This window comes from Cryptomeria japonica, chromosome 2 (assembly GCF_030272615.1).
Source record: "Cryptomeria japonica chromosome 2, Sugi_1.0, whole genome shotgun sequence".
In the NCBI taxonomy this organism is placed as follows: domain Eukaryota; kingdom Viridiplantae; phylum Streptophyta; class Pinopsida; order Cupressales; family Cupressaceae; genus Cryptomeria; species Cryptomeria japonica.
In genome coordinates this window covers 264485620-264508813 of record NC_081406.1, presented here as the reverse complement: position 1 = coordinate 264508813, position 23194 = coordinate 264485620, and the positions used below count along the sequence as shown (strand labels likewise).

The following is a 23194-nucleotide window of genomic DNA, read 5'->3' as shown; positions in this document are numbered from 1 at the left end:
TTCTCTACAAATTGACGAGAACAATTGATTTTTCATGAAGAATTGTCTTGAACATTTAATATGGAAAATAAACATTTCAACACATATGGATCAACATTTATTGTCGCGAGCTCCAATAAGAGAGAACACCAGCAAGTGAGGTTTTCTCCAATCTATCATCAACAAAAAATGCTGGATAACAAGCTCATAAAGTAATGGCTTAAAACAACACACGTATCTCCTTTTTTTCTGAATCTCCAAGCATTAGTTTATGATTTAATCTTCCTATATTCTCTACAAATTGAGTAGAACAATTGATATTTCATCTTCTTACCAAGGCTTCTCTTAGCCAAGGCTCACTTGAAGTTTGATATTGGATCTCCAAAAGACCAACCAAGCTACTAGACAACATTACCAATATATCCACATTTAAACATAAGATCTTAAATTCTCCTTATTTCTTGCTCAAGATGAAATGGTCATGAAAGAACATGTAGGCGAAGAGTTGTTCTCATAATTGAATTCAATCTTGTATTTTTTTTCATTCTAAATGTTGGCTCGGTCACATTGACAAATTCATCCAAACAAGTTTGATCCAAAAGGTACCTATACACTTATCCACAAAACCTTTAGAAGTCTATTTTTGTCGGGAAAAGAGGGGGTTATTATCCATATTAAGTGTGTACTGGGTGATATCATCCTCAAGCCCTAACTATATGAAATTTCACTGAAGTGAAATGATATACTTTCTATCTGGTGAGGAATAGGCATCTACAATGAGAGACTTTATTCTTGGAGTATCACTTAAGAAGTTGAACCCTCCTTGCTAGAGAAAGCCACCAATAGCTCCGTAGTGTGAATTTAGGTCTCAAGACACCAATTTGCAGTGTGCCAAATTCCTTGGTAAATTCCACAGGAGGGTTGTTTTCCCATTTACATACTATGTTGTTCCAAAAAAGATGTTATGTTGTTTACAACTTCTCATGAGAGATATTATGGGAACTTGGGCTGTTTCCTGATCTTTGCCATCTCACAGACTCCAGAAAAATCTACGAGCATAATCAGAATTGCTTCAATTCATTGTACAAGTTGTCAACAATAAGGCATCACCTTTAGAAGTTGTTAAATAACTGTGTGTCTTATATTTTTAGCCATACTGATAATATTGGTACAGATATGGCTAGTAGTTGTAAGAGGCATCTTAAATATAAGAGGTGGTAAATTAAACAAGTGAAAAAAATTAGAGGCCAATGAATTCGTGTGTTTTGGACATGTCCTGAAATGTTGCTTCTTCATAGGAGTGTTTTCTTAGAGGTCAACTAAGCTTCTTGTTTGGCAGCCTCTTGAAGTTTTTCTTAGTTGAGGGGGTAAATAAGGCAAACTTTAGCTAGATGCACATATTAGTTGCAGATCCTACATCTGAATGGAATGCTCAAATAACCCATTGTTTGTTCCCATTATACTGTACCCAATTTTAGATAGATTCTTTTTGGGAGCAGCTTTCCCACATCTATGTTTCTACAGATATTGGCATAGTTGAGAATTTTGTGTATTGTGAGCAGACATGATCTATTCTCCCATGGCAATACCTATGTGTTTCAAACTTTCAAGGATTACACTTGTGCATATTTGCTAGGGAGAAGTGGCAAGCTTACCTAAATTGAGAATGTCCTCGGGAGTTCCACATCTGGGATTGGAAGCATCAAACAATGTTTTCATGAATAGCTTTTATTTCGTTGAAAGCTATGGGCCACCTTGTAATGCAATCTGCTCTTCAAACATGAATGAGAACGCAGCTATTAAGTACCTTTTAACATTTCATGAAAAGTTTAGATTCCAAGGCCTTCCAAAATTGCGGACCCAATTCCTGAGTGTTTTGGGCCTCAGTAAGTTCCCATTACATGACAACTGAGTATTTCTCCAATTAAGCTCCCATTCTCTGTGTTTCATCTGCATCATAATTAACTGTAATTTGAATGTAGAATCCATTTTCAGGTAACAGCCATTGATTTTAATAGTGGGGAAGTTAAGAAAATGACTTCTTTTTGGGCATACTGATGCAAGCACTTGAATAGAATTTCCCTAGAGAGGTGGCTGAGTTTTGAGAGATTAACCACTATGCAAGATGAAAAGTGTGTTCCTGAGGAGAAGACTGTGACCTCTGTTCTAGGGATTTCATTTAGGTGTGTCGTGACCTATTGTAAATCATGTTAAGACACAAGGCAAAGGGTGCCAATTTGCTTATCTACCTACACCTTCAACTAGGCAACATTTGCCCGATATAAATTAATTTTTGGTCTAATGAAATAAAATACAAACTGTATGAGTAACTTTCAGTTAAGACTAATCTAAATATGAAAACTCATTGATAAACTATAGCTGACAAAAAAGTAGAATAGACAAAAAAAAAGGATACAATGATGATTATGACAGAAATGGAAATGGCTCATTCATAACCACCATGCAAGAAAAGGAAGGTTCCAATCACATTAGATGCAACTGAAACACAAAATATGAAGCCTAGTAAATTATCCAGAATTGAAATGCAAAGTGTTTTTACTCTTATAAATACAATGGACTAACTAAAATAATTATGCAAAGAGATAGTTTAAACTTTGAATATAAAACCTCTCATTACCTATATATTGTTGCTTTGCAAAAATTATTAGAAGCCAAAAAAATAAACCATCAACAGCTTTTAACAGTACCTTTTGTTGCTCCAGTTAAACGTACCTGTTCATGAGATAATTGTTCTTTAAAATCTTACAAAGCAAGCCATCAGGAATTGGCATATATCATATTCCTTCCAACAACTAAATAAACATGAGATAGCATTTTATCTGTCCAAATCATTCTTCTTATTTTTTTTCCTTGATCTTTTTGGGTTCCTTGTCCCATGGTTTTCATTTACATTTCTACTATCATCTAGTAAATGACTATAATCCTCTAGGCTTGCAAAAGGAGATAGTCCATGTTTTTCTGAAGTTTTTCTCTTCTTTCCTTTCATATTGTCTGCAATATTTTTGATTGAGTCAAAATCTAAACCCTCATCAACAAATGTCTCGTCATCTTCAGATACATCTTCAACAATATCCACCTCACCTTCACTGTCATCAGCCAATAGTGAATCATCCTCACGTTCAAGCACAGCATCCAATTTCTCGTAGTCATATTGACTATCACTCTGAGATTGTGTATCAATATCCTCTTGGTCTATTAAATCATCAATTTCCTCATTGTCACTTTCATCACCCCCAGCAAAATCATCGTCATCATCATCATCATCATCACCACCACCTTCAACAAGGAGATCATCTCCTGCAACTTCATCATCTGGTTCCTTAGCTTTCTTCTTCTTGGGCTTTCGTTTTGATGAGCTGCTCTTTGCCATATAAAACTTGTGAAAAACAACATCTTCAGGAGGTACTTCTTCTTCAGCCAATGAAAGGAGGTCAGATCCCACCAGAGGGGGCACAACATGAATCTGCCAATACAAACAACACATTAATTACATAAACAGGAATTAAAATTGGAACAAACCTTAGCACATGTATCATATCCATTTCACCAGAAGTAAACAAGCAGTGGTAACGTTCTAGTTTTACAATGCCTAGAGAGTGTAGCAAACACTACACATGGACAAATCAGGGCAAGCACCCAATATTCATCATTATTCATATAATCCAAAAAATGAGAGGAAAAATAGCATTATGTTATGCATACAGAACAAAGCAATGGAAACTGAACTGCAACTGCTAAGTATCATGGAGACGAGTAAAATGTTATGCACCATTTAGTATCTAAGAATAAAAGAAATCCAAACAAATTGAAATACACATTCTTCTCGACTGACTTCAGCCTCACTTTGTTGATGCATGCTGCTTCTTAGAAGTCTCAGAAGCAGAAACTCTTAAGTTCCCTTGAACAGTTCTGCTACCAGAATGAATTAAAGATAACATTTTTGCATCCAAGTGGAAATTTCTCCTACAATCAGCTCTTTTAATCTTGTTTAGCCAAAGTTATTAATCATTATAAATTCATCCCTTGATCCCATACAACTGTGCTTCTATAACCTCTCAAAATTGAAAACGAAAAACAAATAAAAAATAAAAAATGCTTCCCAATTACCTTAAACATAATTATAATTTCATATTGGACTGGATATTATCATGCCAAGGAAACTATGATCCTCAATAGTCTGTATTACTATTTGATATTTACTTTTCTTTATTCATGTAAAAGATTTAAGTGTTTCCATATGAAAGCTATAAAACCAACTTAACATATACTAATAAGTATTTAACATCCACTTCAAACGGTTACTACAAAAGGTAAAACAGCCATTATAATTAAAACATATACAGAATGAGAAGCAAAATATTTCAGTTATTATCATATGAACAAACCTTTCTTGCAGGGGCTATTTGGGAACCCCCGTGCCATTCCCCATCTGATTGTTTGCTAGGCTTGGGCTTTTTCTCAACAAATTTATCAATAAAAGCTCCCAACGATAGATCTCTAAGAGGATCACCATTATAAACAATATTGGCACCTAAAATAAGTGTACGGGCCATTGTCGCAACTGATGGGTGGACATGTGATGTCAAAGCTGTGAGCTCCCACCAACAGGCACGATCTGCATTGCTGTCAATAAGACATGGCAAGGTATTAGATACTATTCAAATCTACAAGAAAAAACTTTGGATAATAGTTAAAACCATTCTCAGAGTGATCTCCTTACAGCAATATGTGTGCCAATATTATGAGGGCCGAAAGACTTCTGTAGATATCAATTACTAGAGTGTAATGACAATAATAAGTATTACGAAAGAACCAGGAAGAAAATTGCAAAGGATGTAATTCAAAGATATACCTACATCTTCTACGACCTCTACAGACTGAAATAAGGAATTTCACTCAAATTTGTACCATGCACTATATATACAGAATGCTTGCAACCTCTCTACGCTACAATGAGGCAGGTACATTTGGGTTAATGATGCCTAAATTCTCTCCAATAGATCCCTTTATTTTTGGGGGGGTTAAATCTTTCGTCACTGAACCGTAATACTCGTAAACCAATTTTGTAATAATTATAGGGAATGCATAAATACCAAAATACTCTAAAACTTAGACTAATACATTAAATCTACAAGGTCACAAAAAGAACATATTTCATAGACAGTTTTATATCTAAGAAAAATGATGGAGATTGCATATGCTTCTTGTCAATTTACAGAATTTATTTAGATGACAATAAGACAGAAAATAAATAAACATGTTTGCAACAGGAATCAGAAAATAATAATGAAAGCACAAATCACCATTAACAAATACAGAGGTTTACCCTGGAGAAACCCATGTATGGGTGAAAACTCTAGCAAATGTGGGCACAATCTCACTTAAAAGTTTCTGTAAAATGGCATTACACAGGGTTTTCAACAACAATGAACCCCTCTTTGATTCAGCTCCTCTGAAACTAAAATATATATAAAATGCTGTTATGGTGACTATCACTTGTAACAGTCACATAGAAATCAGAAATACATAGGAAAAACATTCTAATCTCCAAACATTTGCCTTTTCCATATTTATTTTTGGTTACAAATGGCTTATTAACAACTAACATTCCTTCAGGAAGATGAAACAGCAAGAAAATGAAAAGACAACAGCAAACTGGAATGCCAGAAGTAAAATTTCTGGCCCTTTCTTAACGGAGAAAAGAAGTATTTGCTATTTAATCATTTATAATATGCTGATGTTTCAGGGTTCTGGTTCAATGTAAGATTCCTCACTAATTCTGATTCCAAATTTTGTTACAAAACACAAAGCTATATGCCAGGCATTTAATCGAACACTTGTACGGCCACAATACTCATAAACAACCAAGGATTCTTAAAAAAACATTACATCATGATCAAACACTCGTCAGACTTCCTTAGAAAAGCACTCTTACTAAACTAAACTGAAACTTCTTTACAAAACATCATTGCTGAGAACAAACATTTGATCGAACACTTGGTGGAATAAAACCTTCAGAATCAATCATTTTATTACCAGAGAGTTCTGTCATACACTTTGCATTCTTTTCACTATTTTTCACAGGCAACAAGGAATTAGAAATGGTATGTAATAACAAAGATTATAATGGTAGCGTTTGCACCTGGGAGCTATGATTCCCTTAGCCTTGATCATACATCTCAAAATCTGCCTTCTCAGAAGAAATACATGTTCAGAGATCTCATTGGAATGCCCAGGTAATGCCGTGCTGCTTTTCCTTGCTGTGTGGGTCTAAAGATTATGCCATCTTATCAACCGTCGTCCCAAGTTAACAGCGGATGAAACACTAGCATGCCTTGTCCCCAGTCCGCCTCATTTAATGATCGAACCTATGCTGGTGATGATATGTGATAGCTCCAGATAATGTTTTCTTGATTGCTGTGACTAGTATTATAACTGCAGATCGATCTTAGCAGAGGGGTTGACTCATACAACCAATACAATTGCTATGCATTCTTATTCATGCCTTGCCGAGGAAATCCATTAAACAAGATGAATATTTTGAACCCTCTTATAAGCTTCCAATCAAAATACTTCAAATCTATCGAATGTCTCCATTATTAATTTCCAAACTCTGCAAATAAGTTCAATTAGTGAACTCAGTATGAATCCACTCCTCAAGGAAGATTGGGTTTCCATCCAATCTTTGTATTCCCAAGGGTTTTCGTCCTTAGAAATAGCTGTCACAGTTGCACCAGCAACTATGGAGAAATATTCGACTAACAAGAAATCACATAACATAACAATAAAGAAGGACAGACTCCACTATAAAGACTTCTTAAACGGTGGGTGAACCTCCACTCCTCAATGTGGGATTAAAACTCACTTTACTTTTTATTTCTCCATATAAAGTCACTTTACTTTCATAATGTTATTTTATAACATAAAGCAACTTTAATAATATTATGTTAAAGATGATAGCTTCGGTCAGATAAATATGATCATGGATAAGACTTACATCATTAGAATACTTCATATATGTATACCAATATACATAGTAATAATCATTGAGTTTATTATTACTTTGTATATTAATATACATACATATTCTTTTCATGAATAAGCTAAATCTGATTAAATGATCTAATGGTTGATCATATATCGATCGTCAGCTTCCTAGTGTAAAATCTGCAATAATGTATGATCCATACCCTGTCGATAGAGTGTATCGACTATCTTCTTCGATACACCATAAATCGATAATGTGTATCGATTTATCTTAATCGATAACATATATCAATTAACTGATTCTTCAGTTTAACATACCGATTGTGAATCGGTTGTGTTAACTGAATAGTTAACCACCGATTATGAATCGGTATTTATTTGTTTGTAATGGCAAACGGTTTGTTAATGCCACCGATTGTGAATCGGTATTTGTTTATAATTACAAACAGTTTGTTAATGCCACCGATTATGAATCCGTATTGGTAATATTAAATGGACAGACATATCGGTGGAGAGACATGTCTCCACACGTGTACCGCAATCTATCAGTGCAAACCTTGGAAGATCGATCTTATTCTCAAAACAGCGATATTTGTGATATAATCAGCAGTACTTGAAGCATTGTCAAAACTTAGGAAATCAATATACTTTGTGGACATACTATCTCCCTTCATACTTGCAGCAACCTACAAGATTCATAGTTAGTGAGATCATCAATTGTGAGATTATAAAATTAAAAGATACCTCTGTTTTATCTACTAAGAAATCTAATCTACATTAACATATTAGACCCCATAAACCAATATCTTATTTTCTTTATTTCTCCATCAAAATAAATGACATGACCAGCAAAGCATCCCTTTGACATCTAATTAGCCTATCAGGATGTAGAAAATAGGCTAATCACTCTTCTTGTATGATCACTGAAAAGAAGGGGACATTACATTCAATGATTTTTTACTCAGGTTTGGTACAGCCGGGTTCGGCCCTGCTACATATATTTTTTGATTTGCAAGTTACTTCCATGAGGCCAGTTCCCTTTTCATTAAGTGCAGAAAAAGATAATTACAAGCCTTACATATGAGGAACAAGATTTTGCATTTCAGCCCTCCTAGTTATTATTGTGCAAGAGAAACAACATCCCTTCCTTCACTTCCTGCAGCCTCTCCTGCTGTGGAGAGAACAGATCTGGATGTCAGCTATGAATTTTCTATGGTTCTCTAGATTACATTTCATTAGACTCAATCAAATTGCTGTAAGCACTCAGTGAGAAGATTATTGTTCTCCAAAGTCATTCTACTGAACACCCCTCCAATATCTGTTGTGGCCACCTGATGTCCTTGTTGGGGATTGCAACATATAACTCCTTCTACCGAGACACATCAATACGTTTGTTGGTCATGAGCTTGCCATACATCTTTCTCCCTGTTATGTTGATGAAATTCATAATAGATTCCTTCAATCATAACAAATTCCTTCAAAATTACCGTATTGTGAACATGCCCATCATAAAACAACCTTCTTCCGATTGTGGAAGTAATCACCCCTTCCATCACTGGATGTGTTGAATAACCTAGCAATCTGAATGGATAGATCTTCCTCTAAGCCACCACATTGCCTCCTACTAATAACAACTTTGCCGTCCATATTGGTTGCCTGAAATGTTTATCAACTCCATGTTTTAAAAACTTCCAGCTCTGCAAGATGCCTTACTGTAGGATTGTGAAGATTATTTTCATGTTACCGCTGATATACATTTTCCTAGGGCTAACCATCCTCACAGGCAGCAGCAAATTATTTGTTCAGACAGACTTGTTAGTCCTCTCAATCTCGACAATCATGAAAAGATTTTCCCTATCTTCGCAATGATTCAACACTCTAATTCCATCCTTCTGCTCTAAGTCACAAGGTTCAAATTCGTGTTCGTGTTTGGCAACAACAAAATTTGGATGAAGTTCGGCGAGGGGAAGAATACAAAAAAAAATATCAACATTAAAATTGCCTTGCACACATTTAGGAAAAATATAGATAATATATTAAAAAATAGTTTAACAACGATATGAAACTAAATTCTATAGAAATACATATTAAGTAAAAATTAAACTAAATTTAAATATTTTATTTTTATAATAATTTAATATAAATACAATTATTTTCAATTTTTTTATTAACATTAATATTAAAATACAAAATGCATGTTCAAATTTATATAAAATATAGAAAAACCAAAATTTTAAAAACCTGAAAAGAACTCTAAGCTATAAATGAAACTTCAGCTTACCTAGGAGTTGCAGAGAAATGGAATTGGTCGTCGTGCAAAAATGGAACTGGAGGTCTATTGGCCGTTGTGACTTTGTGAAGCCTGCATGTCGATGCCACTACTAGGCTTAATGGAATCCATCGCAATGATTCATCAATCCCTCTATCACATAGCCGCACCTAAACAAACCCATCTACAAAAACAAATGAACTATGCCCTAGCCAATTGCAGAAGAGAATCGGTCCTTAACTTAGTGCAAATTTTGAACATGGATTTTAACAAATTTTATATCTATATCAAATGTTCGCCGAATATCGAACATCAATTATGAAATTTGGCAAACCCTGTGACTAAGCTTCTGCTAAATTCCTTCATTTTTCATGTGATCAGTAGTCTTGTTAGCTTCATGATAAACATGTGAAATTATGTATTCCTCCATTTTTCTAACACTAACCAAAATCATCTATAATCTTTGCTTCAATTTCCAATTTAAGACTTCCTTAGATTTAATTGAACTTATGCAAATCATAGAATCTCTTTCTATCTCACAATTTCTTAAATTTCAATGTTTGCACAACCTAAGTCCTTCATGTGAAGTTTTTTTTCAAATTGCCCATATGAGTCATGCCTTGTCTTTGATATATATACACACTAAGGACCAACATGTCCACAACAAGAGTTACAATCTCATACATTGTCCACTTAGGACCAACCATGGGACTATTGCTTGCACCTCAAGCTCCAATACTTTGGTTCATCCATCTAGAATGACCTAGTCAAGGAGTGGTTTATCCAGATCTGGTTTATACAAATCAAGATTGACAGATGAAAAGGAATAACAAAAGTCTCTAGGAATCCAAAATGAACCCAACCTTGAATTAATTTTTAATTAAGCCCTCACATTTGTCAATCTCAATTTGTACAAACCAAATCTGGATAAACCACTCCTTGACAAGGTCATTCTAGATCTAGTTAGATTGACTAATAATTGAATAAATTTTGATCTCATAACACGAGGTCTCACAAAAAGCCAACATAGATCACAAAATACAAAACACAACCTTATCAAACCACTAGTTCATTTTCCTATGTATCAAGACAACACTCAAGCATCTACAAAGCCCATTCAAGTTTGAAAGAATGTGGATGTTGAATTCTAAGTTCAATGACAAGGTTGTGGAACAATTGAACACAATCCCAAATGATCCATATACTTAGGACAATTATGTCACACTATGACACATCAACTTATGGATTTAAGATGAAACATTTCGACCTTCCTCTACATACATGTAAACATAGGCTATCTTTGGCCTTGTGGATGTTAAAATTATTCTATTCTATTATACTCATAACCATCTCTAACTTTTACTTATATATATGCATATGAGGAAGAAACAAAAACATCTCAAATGCAAAACATAAAATTTGCAACACAAGATAACACGGGAGAAACTCTTGAATAGGCAAAATAATCCCTTGGAATAGTGAGCTATGCTCTTCATGTCATTGTTCCATTGTAACCAAGTTACATTGCCACTATGGACTGCCTTAATGGGCTCAAACTCTACCTGCATATAATCCTAAAATGAACATGACCTGCACCTCCTTTGCTATGTGGAATGGAGGACAATAACTCAGACATAGGATTTACTTTCCACAATACGACAATGGAATATCATTGCATTGGCTCCATTGGTTCAACATGCAATAAAATGATGTATCTAGATTCTAGATGCTTGAAACACCCTCTAGCTCGACCAACCATCTCAACTCTCTAATTAATTAGGTCACAACTGATCTGCAACTACTAGCTCCAACACTTCACCTATCAACATGAAACAATTAACTCAGCTCTATCAATTCACATGTGATTCATGCTCATACAACGAGAATACACTAAATTACCAAGTCAAATAGTTAATGCATGAACGCCTTGCAACTTTTAGTCTCAAGGTCTACCTTTGCACTCAACCAGTGAATAGAAAACATCAAGGGACCTTTATTACACTTCACCTATCAACATGAAACAATTAACTCAGCTCTATCAATTCACATGTGATTCATGCTCATACAACGAGAATACACTAAATTACCAAGTCAAACAGCTAATGCATGAACGCCTTGCAACTTTTAGTCTCAAGGTCTACCTTTGCACTCAACCAATGAATAGAAAACATCAAGGGACCTTTGTTGAGCTTCAAGAGCCATCACTCCCTCATTACATCATCATACATCAATCATATAATCAACAATCACTTAATCATCACTCACTAATACCTCAAATCAAGGTTGAAAAACTCTGCAATTTTTTAGCAGACTCCCGAGTACTCGCGAGCCATATTTGGCCGCAAGTCACTCGCTGGAAAACTCGCGGACGCATTTTTCTCTAACTCGTGGCAAGTATAACAACAAAAGCTTGCCAAAAATCGTAGGGTTTCGGGCAAAAATTTGGCTGTAAAAACAAAAAAAGAAAAATTAACTTGCAAAACATCAAACGCATTACTCATTTTGCACCCTTTCCCAACCGCAACGGAGGTGTTTTTACAATTGTGTTTCTAAACCCTAAAATTCATACACTTGTTTTAGCGTTTTATGCAGCGAGGGGAGACATTTTTTCGATGCGGAAATACTACGGAGATACCAAGCAGAAAATGGCTCAACGGCAGGCAATGTCTATATTCGTATTCTCAAAAAATTGTTTTATGAATAAAAGGCTGAATTTTGTTTCACGACCATGATTGGGAGCATAAATTTACAAAATATAATTTATTATGATTATAAATTTGCATGAAATTTGTTTCACCATTATGATTTATTAAACTATATTTTAACAATTATATAATATGATTACAAATTAAAAATTTGTATATTTATATATATTATAAGTTATAACATCATTAAAATATAAAATTATAAATATACTTTTTTTATTAATTTATAACATGTATATTAAATTTTTAATATATATATATATATTAATTTTAATTAATATATATATATATATTAATTTTAATTAATATATTTAATAATAATATATATATTTATGGTTTTATATGTTAATTTCATGTTTCACTTATTTCATGTGAGGAACCCGCCAAAGACTACTTGGTTCGAGGACTTCTTAAAGGAAGAGGGCTTCGAACTAGATGTGGGGGAAGGGGTGACCCCTTCCCTTTCAAGCTCGGAATAAGGTGGCTACGGTTCCTGGACAAAAGATGTGACAATTTTGTTCCTTCCTTGTCACTTTATATTCTGCTTAGCTTGGTACTCTAGCTTATTACTATATTAAGAAGAACAATGTTAGCTTATGATCAATACAGACTTCGAATGAGATATTAATCTCGCCATATTTTAAGGATAAACATAGCTGGTTTAAATGCAATTAAATAGTATGAATTAACTGTTAATTTTATGGTTTTACTCATATCCACTTCATGAGAGTAGCTCGGTCCTTTCATTTCAGTTACTATTGCTGCTCCTGTTCATATATTCCTACATATATTGAGGATTGGCTGATATATTCTTACACTGTTTTTTATATTCATATATATGAATATATACTCATATATATATATGAATATAAGCATTAGTATATACTCATATAGGTGGATACATAATCAGGGAGGGATTTGTAAATAAAGTCTACAATGAAGGCCTTCAACATCTATATGTGTAGACATATATGAACTAAGAGCATCAATTACAACTTCTATTAGTCCTGCAAGTTGTTAAATTATACTTGTATGTCACTTGTTGATGTGCTATCTATATATGAAAAATTATCTAACATACTACAGACTACGGGTAATAAGTGGCATGCATGCAGAATATTCTGGGTGAAAATTAAAGATAAATACTGCCATGACACTCATCCATTTCTATTGCCCTCTTCCATTCATCCCCTTTATTCCCTTTTGTTATTGTATCCTGGATATCATCCATCATCAGGTATAGCATCCCGATACAAAAACAAAAGGAAGTAAATAGGTGATTCATAACTATGGATGTGCATTGTTCAAAAGGGAATTACTATGAACTCTGTTTATGATTATATCATATCTACTACTTTTCACTTGTAGATAAATGAGGTTAAGGATTTTAGATACACTAAAGTAGGAAATCGAAACACTTTGTTTATATTTCTCTATTTAAATCTTGGAATGGAAGTTCCAATCGGATAAATGGCTGAGGAATAATCCTAGACCGGAATATTAAATATAGTATTTGAAATAGGAAAATTAAATTTTACTAACAATCTTGGCAAGTGGTAAGAAAACTGATCATGTAGGGGGAGCAAGGCCATCTTAAACAAAAGAAAGGAAGATAGCTGTGCTGAAAAGGCCTATAAACAACATTTAATCAAAGCTCAAACTCAAGACAGGGCACAAGGAGAACAGTGACAATTGTAATATGTTAAAAGGGGCTTGTAAGGGAAAGAAAATATCTTCCCACCCTGATCACCCTTAGCCCGGGGTGCTATTGTAATTTTCAAGAATCTTGTTCTTATATGTTATAGTTGTAGAATTTTTCTGGACTCTGGTCCCGAGCAAGGCCGGAGGTTTTCTCGCCTCCACTCTTTCCTACCAGCGCCCGCACGAGTGGAGTGATGTAAATTTTATTAATGATTAATAAAAATTCGGCTTCGGCCTTTTACCGATCAAAAATATATATATATATATAATTATAAATATACTTTTTTTAATTAATTTATAACATGTATATTAAATTTTTAATATATATATATATATATATATATATTAATTTTAATTAATATATTTAATAATAATATATATATTTATGATTTTATATGTTTTCAAATGTTCGATAAATTTGCCGAGTTATTGCCGATTTTTTCCCGAGTTTTTTGGCGAGTCTCGAGTATTTAAAATTTTTGGGTCAGCCGAATCATTGTCGAGCCTGAGTTTTTCAACTATGCCTCAAATCATACAATCAAAGGAATTCAATCAATCATTCAACAACAACCCATCAATCAAGTGAAATGGAATGATCAAGGAATAAGCAGAAAAATAATTAAAATCAGAACTGCAAATGATCTAGCAGCAATTCTAATTAAGCGAAAATCTGATAAATAAGTAGAATTATAGATCTATACATATGTGTTCAAACTTCATGCATTAGATATACTAGCAGAAATTATTGATCTTTGTTAAGAATCCAAATGCTTCTTTTAATTAGACATGGAAGGATTCATATGATAGTCCATTCGGAACTTAAAGAAACAGATTGCAAACAGGAAGGACGGCCAGCCTTTTGAGTTCATGAGACCCAAGTATGTCACCCCAAAATGAATGTTATGCTCACGGGCCAGGGGGCTTAGAGTGCTCTTGGGCTTGAGGTCCCATCAAGTACGCCACCTTGGGATGGAATGGATGGTCAGCCTTCCATGTCCATGGGCCAAGAAGTGGAATGGAAGACCACCCTTCCATGCTCTTGGGCTCCAACGAGGAGGATGGCCAGCCTCCAAGGTGAACTGGGGGATGGAAGGGCAGCCCACCTTCCATGCTCTAGTAGTACAAGGGCATCCAACCTTGAGATTGCGGTTTTCAAATGTTTCAACGAATTCCTAATGAGATAACTATAGGAATCTACTTGAAATGGCTATGGTTTATTTGGAGTTCAATTTGAATGATGTTTATGGATATCATGATGACTACTAAAGATTGGTAAGATGTATGTTATCATGGCTTATGATTTAATGTCAATATCCAGTGACTAATATTGTGTGCAGCACCGAGATTAGGATCCCTCCTATAAAGGGCATTTCAATTGGTGAATTTGGTATTCTTAAATGAACTATATTTCTTATTTTAATTGAAACTGTGTTTTTAGAGCAAAAATATAGTAATATCCCAATAAGGGAAATTATAGTGGTTGTGCATAGTGTCCAAATTGATGAAGAGGCATAGGAGGCATTGTTGGGATTCCATTGGACGAGGCGATCCCTCATATTGGTAGTGACTCAGAGTCAAAACTCTAATTTTGATTTAAGAAAACATGAGACAGAGGCATAGCAACAATAGATCAAAGTTGCATGGTCAAAGATATGGATACAGATTTGGATATGAATATGGCCATTTTTGGAGACCCACAATATGGATACGGCTAGATACGACATTCATATAAAACACATACACATATAATTAATACAATTTTCTGAGTTATTAGAGGAGATTATAATTGCTTTGAAAGCAATACAGACAAATAATTGCTACATAAATAATTATAGGTTGATTTAACAATTTACAATGTGCAAAATATAGTAGAGTAGCATTGGAAGGTAACCCAGAAAAATGGGACACTGAAATAGAAAATCTTTTCATTTGTCTTTCTCATTTAATGTAGGTTTTGCTTCTACCAAATTTTTTAAAAAAAAATTGGATGATTGAAGTTTTTTAATGTTTAGCTTAGGTAGATTTCTGTCAAATTTTTAAAAAATCAAATCACACAATATTCAGCACAGTTGGAAAATCGGCGATTTTTGGGCAATTGTGGGTACCATATTCAACATGTATCCATGTTGTATTGTATCTGTATCTGTATCGGATACAGAGATATGCAAACCCGAGCAAGGGCAAAGGTGCATCCAGCTACTCTGCAATAGATCTAATAGTCTACATTTTGTCATTTTCTAGTTGCAGCCTTTTAGCCTTTATATTTTGTTGTATATGCACACTAATAATGAAAACTCAAAACATTAGAGATTAAAGTTTTGTTAATTTCTATGTTGACTCATTCGAAATTTCAATTCAGCTTCATCATATAAAATGACTATGGTGAATGCCTTGTAATTATTTGAAATTTCCTATTTTTTAAATTTTCCCTCTTTCTCAATTGTCATCCCCTACAATACCCTAAACAAAGGACTCATGTTCTCTAACATTCTAGATACATATTCCCTAGTTACATAATGTCTCGTCTCAAAAACATTGTGAAAAATGAGTAAACTAGAAAAAATCAATTCAAGCAACATGAATGGGATACAAATTCAAAGTGTATGATGAAAACATGTGTCATAGATATTGTACATAATTCATATGTTCAAATCAAATTTTTAGGACTTCGACTCGGACTCAGCAAACCAAAATAGGACTCAAACTTGAGACTCGGCAAAAAACTTAGGATAGGACTCAACAAAGAAGAAAATCATAGTTTTACAGTGTTCCGCGGGTGTTGGGAACGCGGGGACGCGTTTCCGGGACGGGGGGACCAAGGGCCTAAGTTTGGGGATGGCGGCGGGGGGGGGGTGGCGGGGTGGTGGTGCTGATATAGTTATACATATACATATAGTACTTGAAAAACTAGTTTTGAAAAGATGTATGACAGTATTACAGTATAAGAATTACATTTCAAATGAGACTATAGGAAATTAGAAATACTAAATCTAAATACCAAGATTTCTAAGTTGTGTTGTTATATGGAGCCTAATCAGACTCGGAGGTTAGATTTTCCCTACTTCTATCGGCGCGGTTTCCCCCTATATTTTTCAACGGGGGTTTGGGGAAAACGCCCCCAAGTTGGGGTCAAGGGGCAGCGCCCCTTGCGCATTCCCTGTCGCACTACAGGGCGGGGTCAAGGGGCAGCGCCCCACGAGGCCAAAAATACTCTTATTATTTTCTAAAGGTGTTGGGTGTTATTTTTCTATTGGCCCACGTCCAATTAGGGTTACCCCTTAACCCCCCAAAAAGTCACATGTTTATAAAAAAAAGTTTTTTTTTGTTTGCTTTTGACGTGGGTGATGGGAATGGGCGTCTCCCCGTCCCTCGAGAGACGTTTGCACATCTCTCGAGAGACTGGGATACGCCTAGACGTCTCCCAAGGAGACACCCAAACGTCTCTTGAGAGACGTCTCCACGTCTCCCTGGGAGACACGAAGACACGGAGACATCCCGGAGGCGCTTGGGTGGCAGTGGCGGGACGGTGGGGGACGTCGCATCCCTGTCCCCAAGACGTTTCTTATGGGGGGACGCGGCCAAAAAGGGGGGGGACACGTCCCCATGGAACACTGTAGTTTTACAAATAAAAAAAGAAATTAATGCATTTAGAGAATATAAGAGCCTAATTTGATTATCGATTTGACATAATTCAACCATTATATGTCATATGATCTTCAAACACTCAATATTTGAAATTTTGAGTATGATATTTGAAATTTCATCATTCATACTCAAAATTTCAAATGTATAACAGCATTATTCGTTTATAAATGTTTACATTTAATGATATGTCAAAATGAGAAAAACAATCAAATACAATCTACATCACACCCTCGAAATCCATCACTCTGAAGTCAAGGTATATGGAAACTTATTTAATGGATAGACAAGCAGACACATCCAATGGAAATCAGATGCTATACAGCACATTAGGATGAAGAGGGTCTAAACCCTAAAATTGGCATTGAAGTAGCTAAAGGGGAATAGGAATTAAAATTTCAAAACGATTCTGAAGATCACTACTATAATCAGCTCCTAAAACTCTAAGAAGAAAATATAGCATCCATTGACAACTCAAAGATTGCAAAGATTGGGGACTACTAGAATGAACGGGTGGTTGCAGCAACCATTGAACTATTGTCGGAGTATGATGACCCGTTTCCTCAAAACTTCATAGAAATGAAGGAATCAAAGAAGAAGTTGGCATAATGAAAATATAACTAAAGGAAGGAACTAAACCTCAGAAGAAAAGACCCTAGCCTTAATCCTAACATGAAAAAGAGATTAAAGACTTAATTAGATAAAATGCTAGTTGCAAGAATCATAAAACTAGTTAAGAGTTAGAATTAGTCCCATGGTGGTTGAGAATAAGAAGACAGGCGAAATTAGAATCCGTGTGGATTTCCAGGAGCTCAATAAAGTCTACATTCATGATCCCTTCCCTACCCCTTTCACAGAAGAAATCTTAGAATCTGTTGCAAGACAGAGATCTATCCATTTCTAAAGGTTTATCCAATAATCATCAAGTTCAGATCAAGGAGGAAGACCAGCCAAAACTACATTTGCCACCGAATGGGGGTCTTTTATGTGCACAGTCATGCCCTTCGACTTCAAAAATGCTCTAGTAATCTTCAATAGAATTATGGTTAACATATTTAAAGAATTTATTCATGATTACTTGGAAGTCTATTTAGATGAATGGATGGTATATGGGTTGGCCAAAAATCACATTCAATCTCTGTACAATGTAGGAAAAATGCAAAAGTATGCAAATCTTGCTAAACATCAAGAAATGCATGTATGCGGTACCATTTGGCACACTCTTAGGCCATATAATTTGCAAGGAGGGACTCATGGTTGACCCTATAAAAATCGCTCTAATCATGACACTATTGTTGGAAACATTGTCATTTATGTCGAAGGGGCATGGGCAAGATTGTCATTGATGTCAAAGAAGAAAACAGTTTGCTACTATCAAACAGATCATTTTCACAGTTTAAGCAAGTTTTCAAATGCAATACTATTCAATTTAAAGAAGATTAAAAGTAGATTTAGAAAAGATGAAGAGCAGATATAGAGCAGAGATATATGTGAAGGATTAGCATGGAATAATGGAGCAGCTAGGGTACGTTTGAGAAGAATTATGAAGCAAGAATAAATGCAGACTTTGTGAAGAAGATAAAACAGTCATAGAAGAGCAGGTTTATGAAGTTAACAGCAGACTTATATGGCAGATTTGGGCAGAGTTACTTGGCAGATTTGAACAAAATTATATAAACAGAATAATGAGACTTATGAGAAGATTCATTAGATATTTCAAGGAAGAATTGTGAAGAGTTTTTGAGCAGATTAGAGAAGAGTTTTGAGAAAATATGTGAAAAGTTCTTGATCAGATTTGAGAAGAGATTTTAGTAGACTTGTGAAGAGGTAGAAGAGAGGAGCCTACTGAAAAAAGAAATTGGTGTCTCTTGCTGAGTTGGTGCTCAGAGGTGGGGATTGGTGTCTGTTGTGACCATTTCACACATCGCCCCATCGCAAATGGGGACCCCCTCTTTTTGCTTGTCTTTCGCTCGCTTTCGCTTTCGTTTTTTTTAGGATTTTGCTAGTCAGTTGGTCGTCTGGATTTAGGGTCAAGCCTTAGGGTTTTAAATTTTGTCTTTTCAGGCCAAAATCCAGTCGTTTTTGAGAGCTTTTGAGCTTCCTTTTCTAGGATGCATATTTTGAATGCAATGAATTCGCCAAAATGGTCTAATTTTCAATTGGAATGTTGATGCAGAGCTTAAATTTGTCTAAGTGTTGACAGTCAAATGTGAATTTTTTGTCCGATTGAATATTTTGACCAAATTTTGACTTTTTTTTATTTTTGATCCTAGGCATTTCAAATGATTTGTTTTCGCCTTGTGAAGTGATAAAATCTGTAAAATCATGTTATTTTGGCCTGTAGGAGCAAAATCGCTCCTGTCCCTCAGTGAAGGACGGGAGCTCATTTTCAAATATCTCATCATCCCTGCAGAGTCCAGACAAATTTCAAGTTGGAAGTGATGGAGAACGGTGATATCTTTCCATTGAATATAAATTGAAGATTTTCATGAGCACAGAAATGCCTCCAGGAGGAAAATCGCTCCTGTCCCTCAGTGAAGGACCGGAGCTACAATTCAAATTTCGCCTTGTCCTTGCAAGATTTCAATGACTTAACAATTTGAAAGGGTCCGAAGGAAGATGCTTTGCCAAATGAATATAATTTGAGATGCAAAAACGAAGGAGAATGACCTATATTGACCAAATCGCTCCTGTCCCTCTCCAAGGGACCAGGGCGAAATACCTTATAGCTCCTGTCCCTCTCCAAGGGACCAGAGCGATTTCCTTCATTATGCAAAATCCAGACAAAGGTCAAGGCAAGTTTACGTTCAAAAACAAGGAAAGACATGAGATAAATGCGTTGAATATAAATTGAAGATTTTGGGGGCGTCCATAACAGTGCTAAATGCCTAGTTCGCTCCTGTCCCTCAGGAAGGGACCAGAGCGATTTTTGATATAAATGATTTTCTTGCAAAGTTACAGATGATGTCAAGGCATGGACGAATGGAGTGAAGAAGGACGAGTCCGTTGAATATAAACTTGGAACCTGGCAAAGTGAGGTAAAGGCTACAAAAGGAAGATCGCTCCTGTCCCTCTCCAAGGGACCAGGGCGATACAGTGGTGATGTTACTTCCTATGCAAGTTCAAGGTCGATACAAGTCAAGACAAGGTGGCGAGGGACACTTCAAGACGTCTTTAGCAAGCACAAACATTAAAAGGTCGTCACAATGATGAAATTCGCACCCTATAGCCTAGATCGCTCCTATCCCTCAGGAAGGGACCAGGGCGATGTTGGATATATTGGCCATTTTATGCAAGATTTACGTAAGATCAAGGGTTCGCAACGTCTTGGAGGGTCCATGGATAGATAGAAAGGTGATGCATGAAGATTTCAAACGTAAAGTAATCACCAAAATGAACATATGGACCATATCGCTCCTGTCCCTCTCCAAGGGACCAGGGCGATTTGCTTTGGATTCCTCATTTTGTTCCAAGTGCGTGCTAAGTTAAAGATTCACAAGGTTATGCAAGGTCCATGGCATCGTTTGAAGATAACATGCAAGAGTTTTCAACGTCCAAACATCGCCAAACGTTGCTAGTCATGCTAAAGACTCACATCGCTCCTGTCCTTTGGACAAGGACCAAGGCGATCTTATCAAAATACTTACGTTCCTTCAAGATCAAAGCTAAGCGAAGTTAGGTAAGGTGAAGGACGACGTTTGAAGGACATCGCAAAGGAGATCAAAGTGTAAAGTTGCCAAGGTCAAGGAGAAAACGTGGATCGCTCCTGTCCCTCTCCAAGGGACAAGGGCGATGGTCCCTTTAATACGTCCAAACACATAATGAAGACAAATGGAATAAGCGCAAAAGGAATGAGCATAGATGTTATTCGCTAACAATGAAAGATTGAGGAACAAAGATGCATATTGAACGTGGAAATTTGGAGATCGCTCCTGTCCCTCTCCAAGGGACAAGGGCGATGAACACTCAAAAGGCATTTAAGTACGCATGCAAGATGATCAAATTCGAAGGACTCATCATGATGATCGATTTTCAACGCGAAGATGAAGGAGTTGGACGTAAGAAATGCAAAATCAAGACCAAAATCATGGATCGCTCCTGTCCCTCTCCAAGGGACCAGAGCGATGAGGTACGTCCCTTCCTTTTTCCAATTTTGGCGCCAAGTGAGCAATTCGAATTTTCCTCAAATGCTAAATCAATTTAAAAATTGAATATCCATTTTATTTAGCATTTAATATGGCGTTATCTTTTATTAATTATTTTTTGCCTTTATTTAAAAATCGAAATTCACATTTAAAAAACGCAAGGCATTAATAATTAATTAATTAATTAATAAAATCGATTTGGAGCGCTCAATTAAGCAAGTCGGCCTTGTTATTTTATTGCAAATCATTTTTTTTAAAAATGGTTTTATTAAGCAAGTCGGCCTAAGGGGTGAAAGGATAAGCGCGCTATATATGAAGGGTGAGAGATTTCATTTTCACATAATCATTTTTACCTTTCTTCATGCGAATTAAGAAGAGGCGAATATAGTGCGAAGTGTGTTCAAAGGTGGTGCGAATTCAAACCAAGGGTGGCGCTTAGTTATCAAGGGTGGTGCGAATTTGAAGACCACACCAAATGCGAACTTGAGGAGACATTAAGGCGAATTTGCTAAAGACTTGGAGGATTTGTTTGAGCGATTTGTCAAGGACAAATTTGAAGATCATTTGGGACCACGTCTAAGGCGATACTTGAAGATCACGTTCACTCCAAAGGTGGCAAAGTCAATTTTGAGGAGACCACATTGAAGACTATTTTATACCTCAATTTTTGCCTAGGCGAATTTTGTTTTTGCATTCTAGAGTTAGCTCTCTATCGAGGTATGGCCATTTTAATTATTATTGCTTTATTCATTCATCGTCATATTTCAAATTTTGAAATTTTCATTTTTGAATTTCTCTTAGCTCAATCGTTTATTTTAGGAAATGATAACTCTAGAGACTTATCATGATGTTTCCTAAAAAATTTGTCTCTCTTATTTACGTTATTTATTGCGAAATCTATTTCTTATAATGAAATGTTGTGTAGGTATGGCGACCCCGAAGGCGGGAGCATCCACCAGCCGCTCAGCTCTCATGAAAGAAGATCAGAAGACCGAAGAAGTGGAGACCAAGATCGTGTATAAATGGAGCAACATTGGAGATACAAACCTGGGGAACTTTAGCACGAAGAAGTTCCGAGAGGTCCCTTACATCGGCAAGCCATCACCTGTCGCCCGGAGAATAATAGAGAGTGGCATCATCAAGGCGGCCGGTTTTCCTCCAGCTATTCAGTGCCACGAGTTGATGATCGAGTGTGCCCGTCACTACAATCCACAGTCCAGGACAATTGTGTCCAATGAGGGAAACACTTTGGCGTACCTTTCAGAGGAAGCCATAAGTGAAGCCTTCCATCTTCCAGAGCACAGGGACATGATATACAAGAGCATTGAAGGAGCCAGATCAATGTACGATGATGATCCAGATGCTTGCCTAAGCATAATCAACAAGAACTGGCTACTCAAGAGTCGTCCCCGTCTAAGCAAGGTACCGAACACACCACACCGGATTGATTTCCAGGAGGAATACAGAGATTTGATTACCATGCTCAACAGAGTTACAGGAGCACCTCATGCCTTCTATTTTGAGAAGTGGATGTTTTACTTCATCCAAGTGATTGTTCAAGGAAAGGGTACGATACATTGGGCTAGGATAATTAGTCATGGCTTAGACGTACAGTTGAGAAGACTCAGGGCTACTAAGTCCTTCCACATGAGTTCATACGTCATCTATGCCTTAATCAGGAGCGTTGAGTACGCAGGACTACCTCACAAAGGAGTGATTGGAAGAGGACCCGGCGAGGTCAGAGC

General features: G+C 36.0%; 1 protein-coding gene across 2 annotated transcripts in view; it reads right to left on the bottom strand.

Moving 5' to 3' along the window:
* Positions 1 to 2586: 2586 nt before the first annotated feature.
* LOC131056095 (protein SLOW WALKER 2) overlaps positions 2587 to 23194 on the bottom strand; it is a 136544-nt gene continuing 115936 nt past the window's right edge. For both annotated transcript variants that reach the window (XM_057990434.2, XM_057990435.2), the window contains 2 exons: positions 4386 to 4623; positions 2587 to 3463 (listed from right to left, as the gene is read on the bottom strand). In XM_057990434.2, coding sequence (XP_057846417.2) covers positions 2816 to 3463; positions 4386 to 4623 — 886 coding nt within the window. In that variant the 3' untranslated portion in view covers positions 2587 to 2815. The remainder of the gene's footprint in view (positions 3464 to 4385; positions 4624 to 23194) is intronic.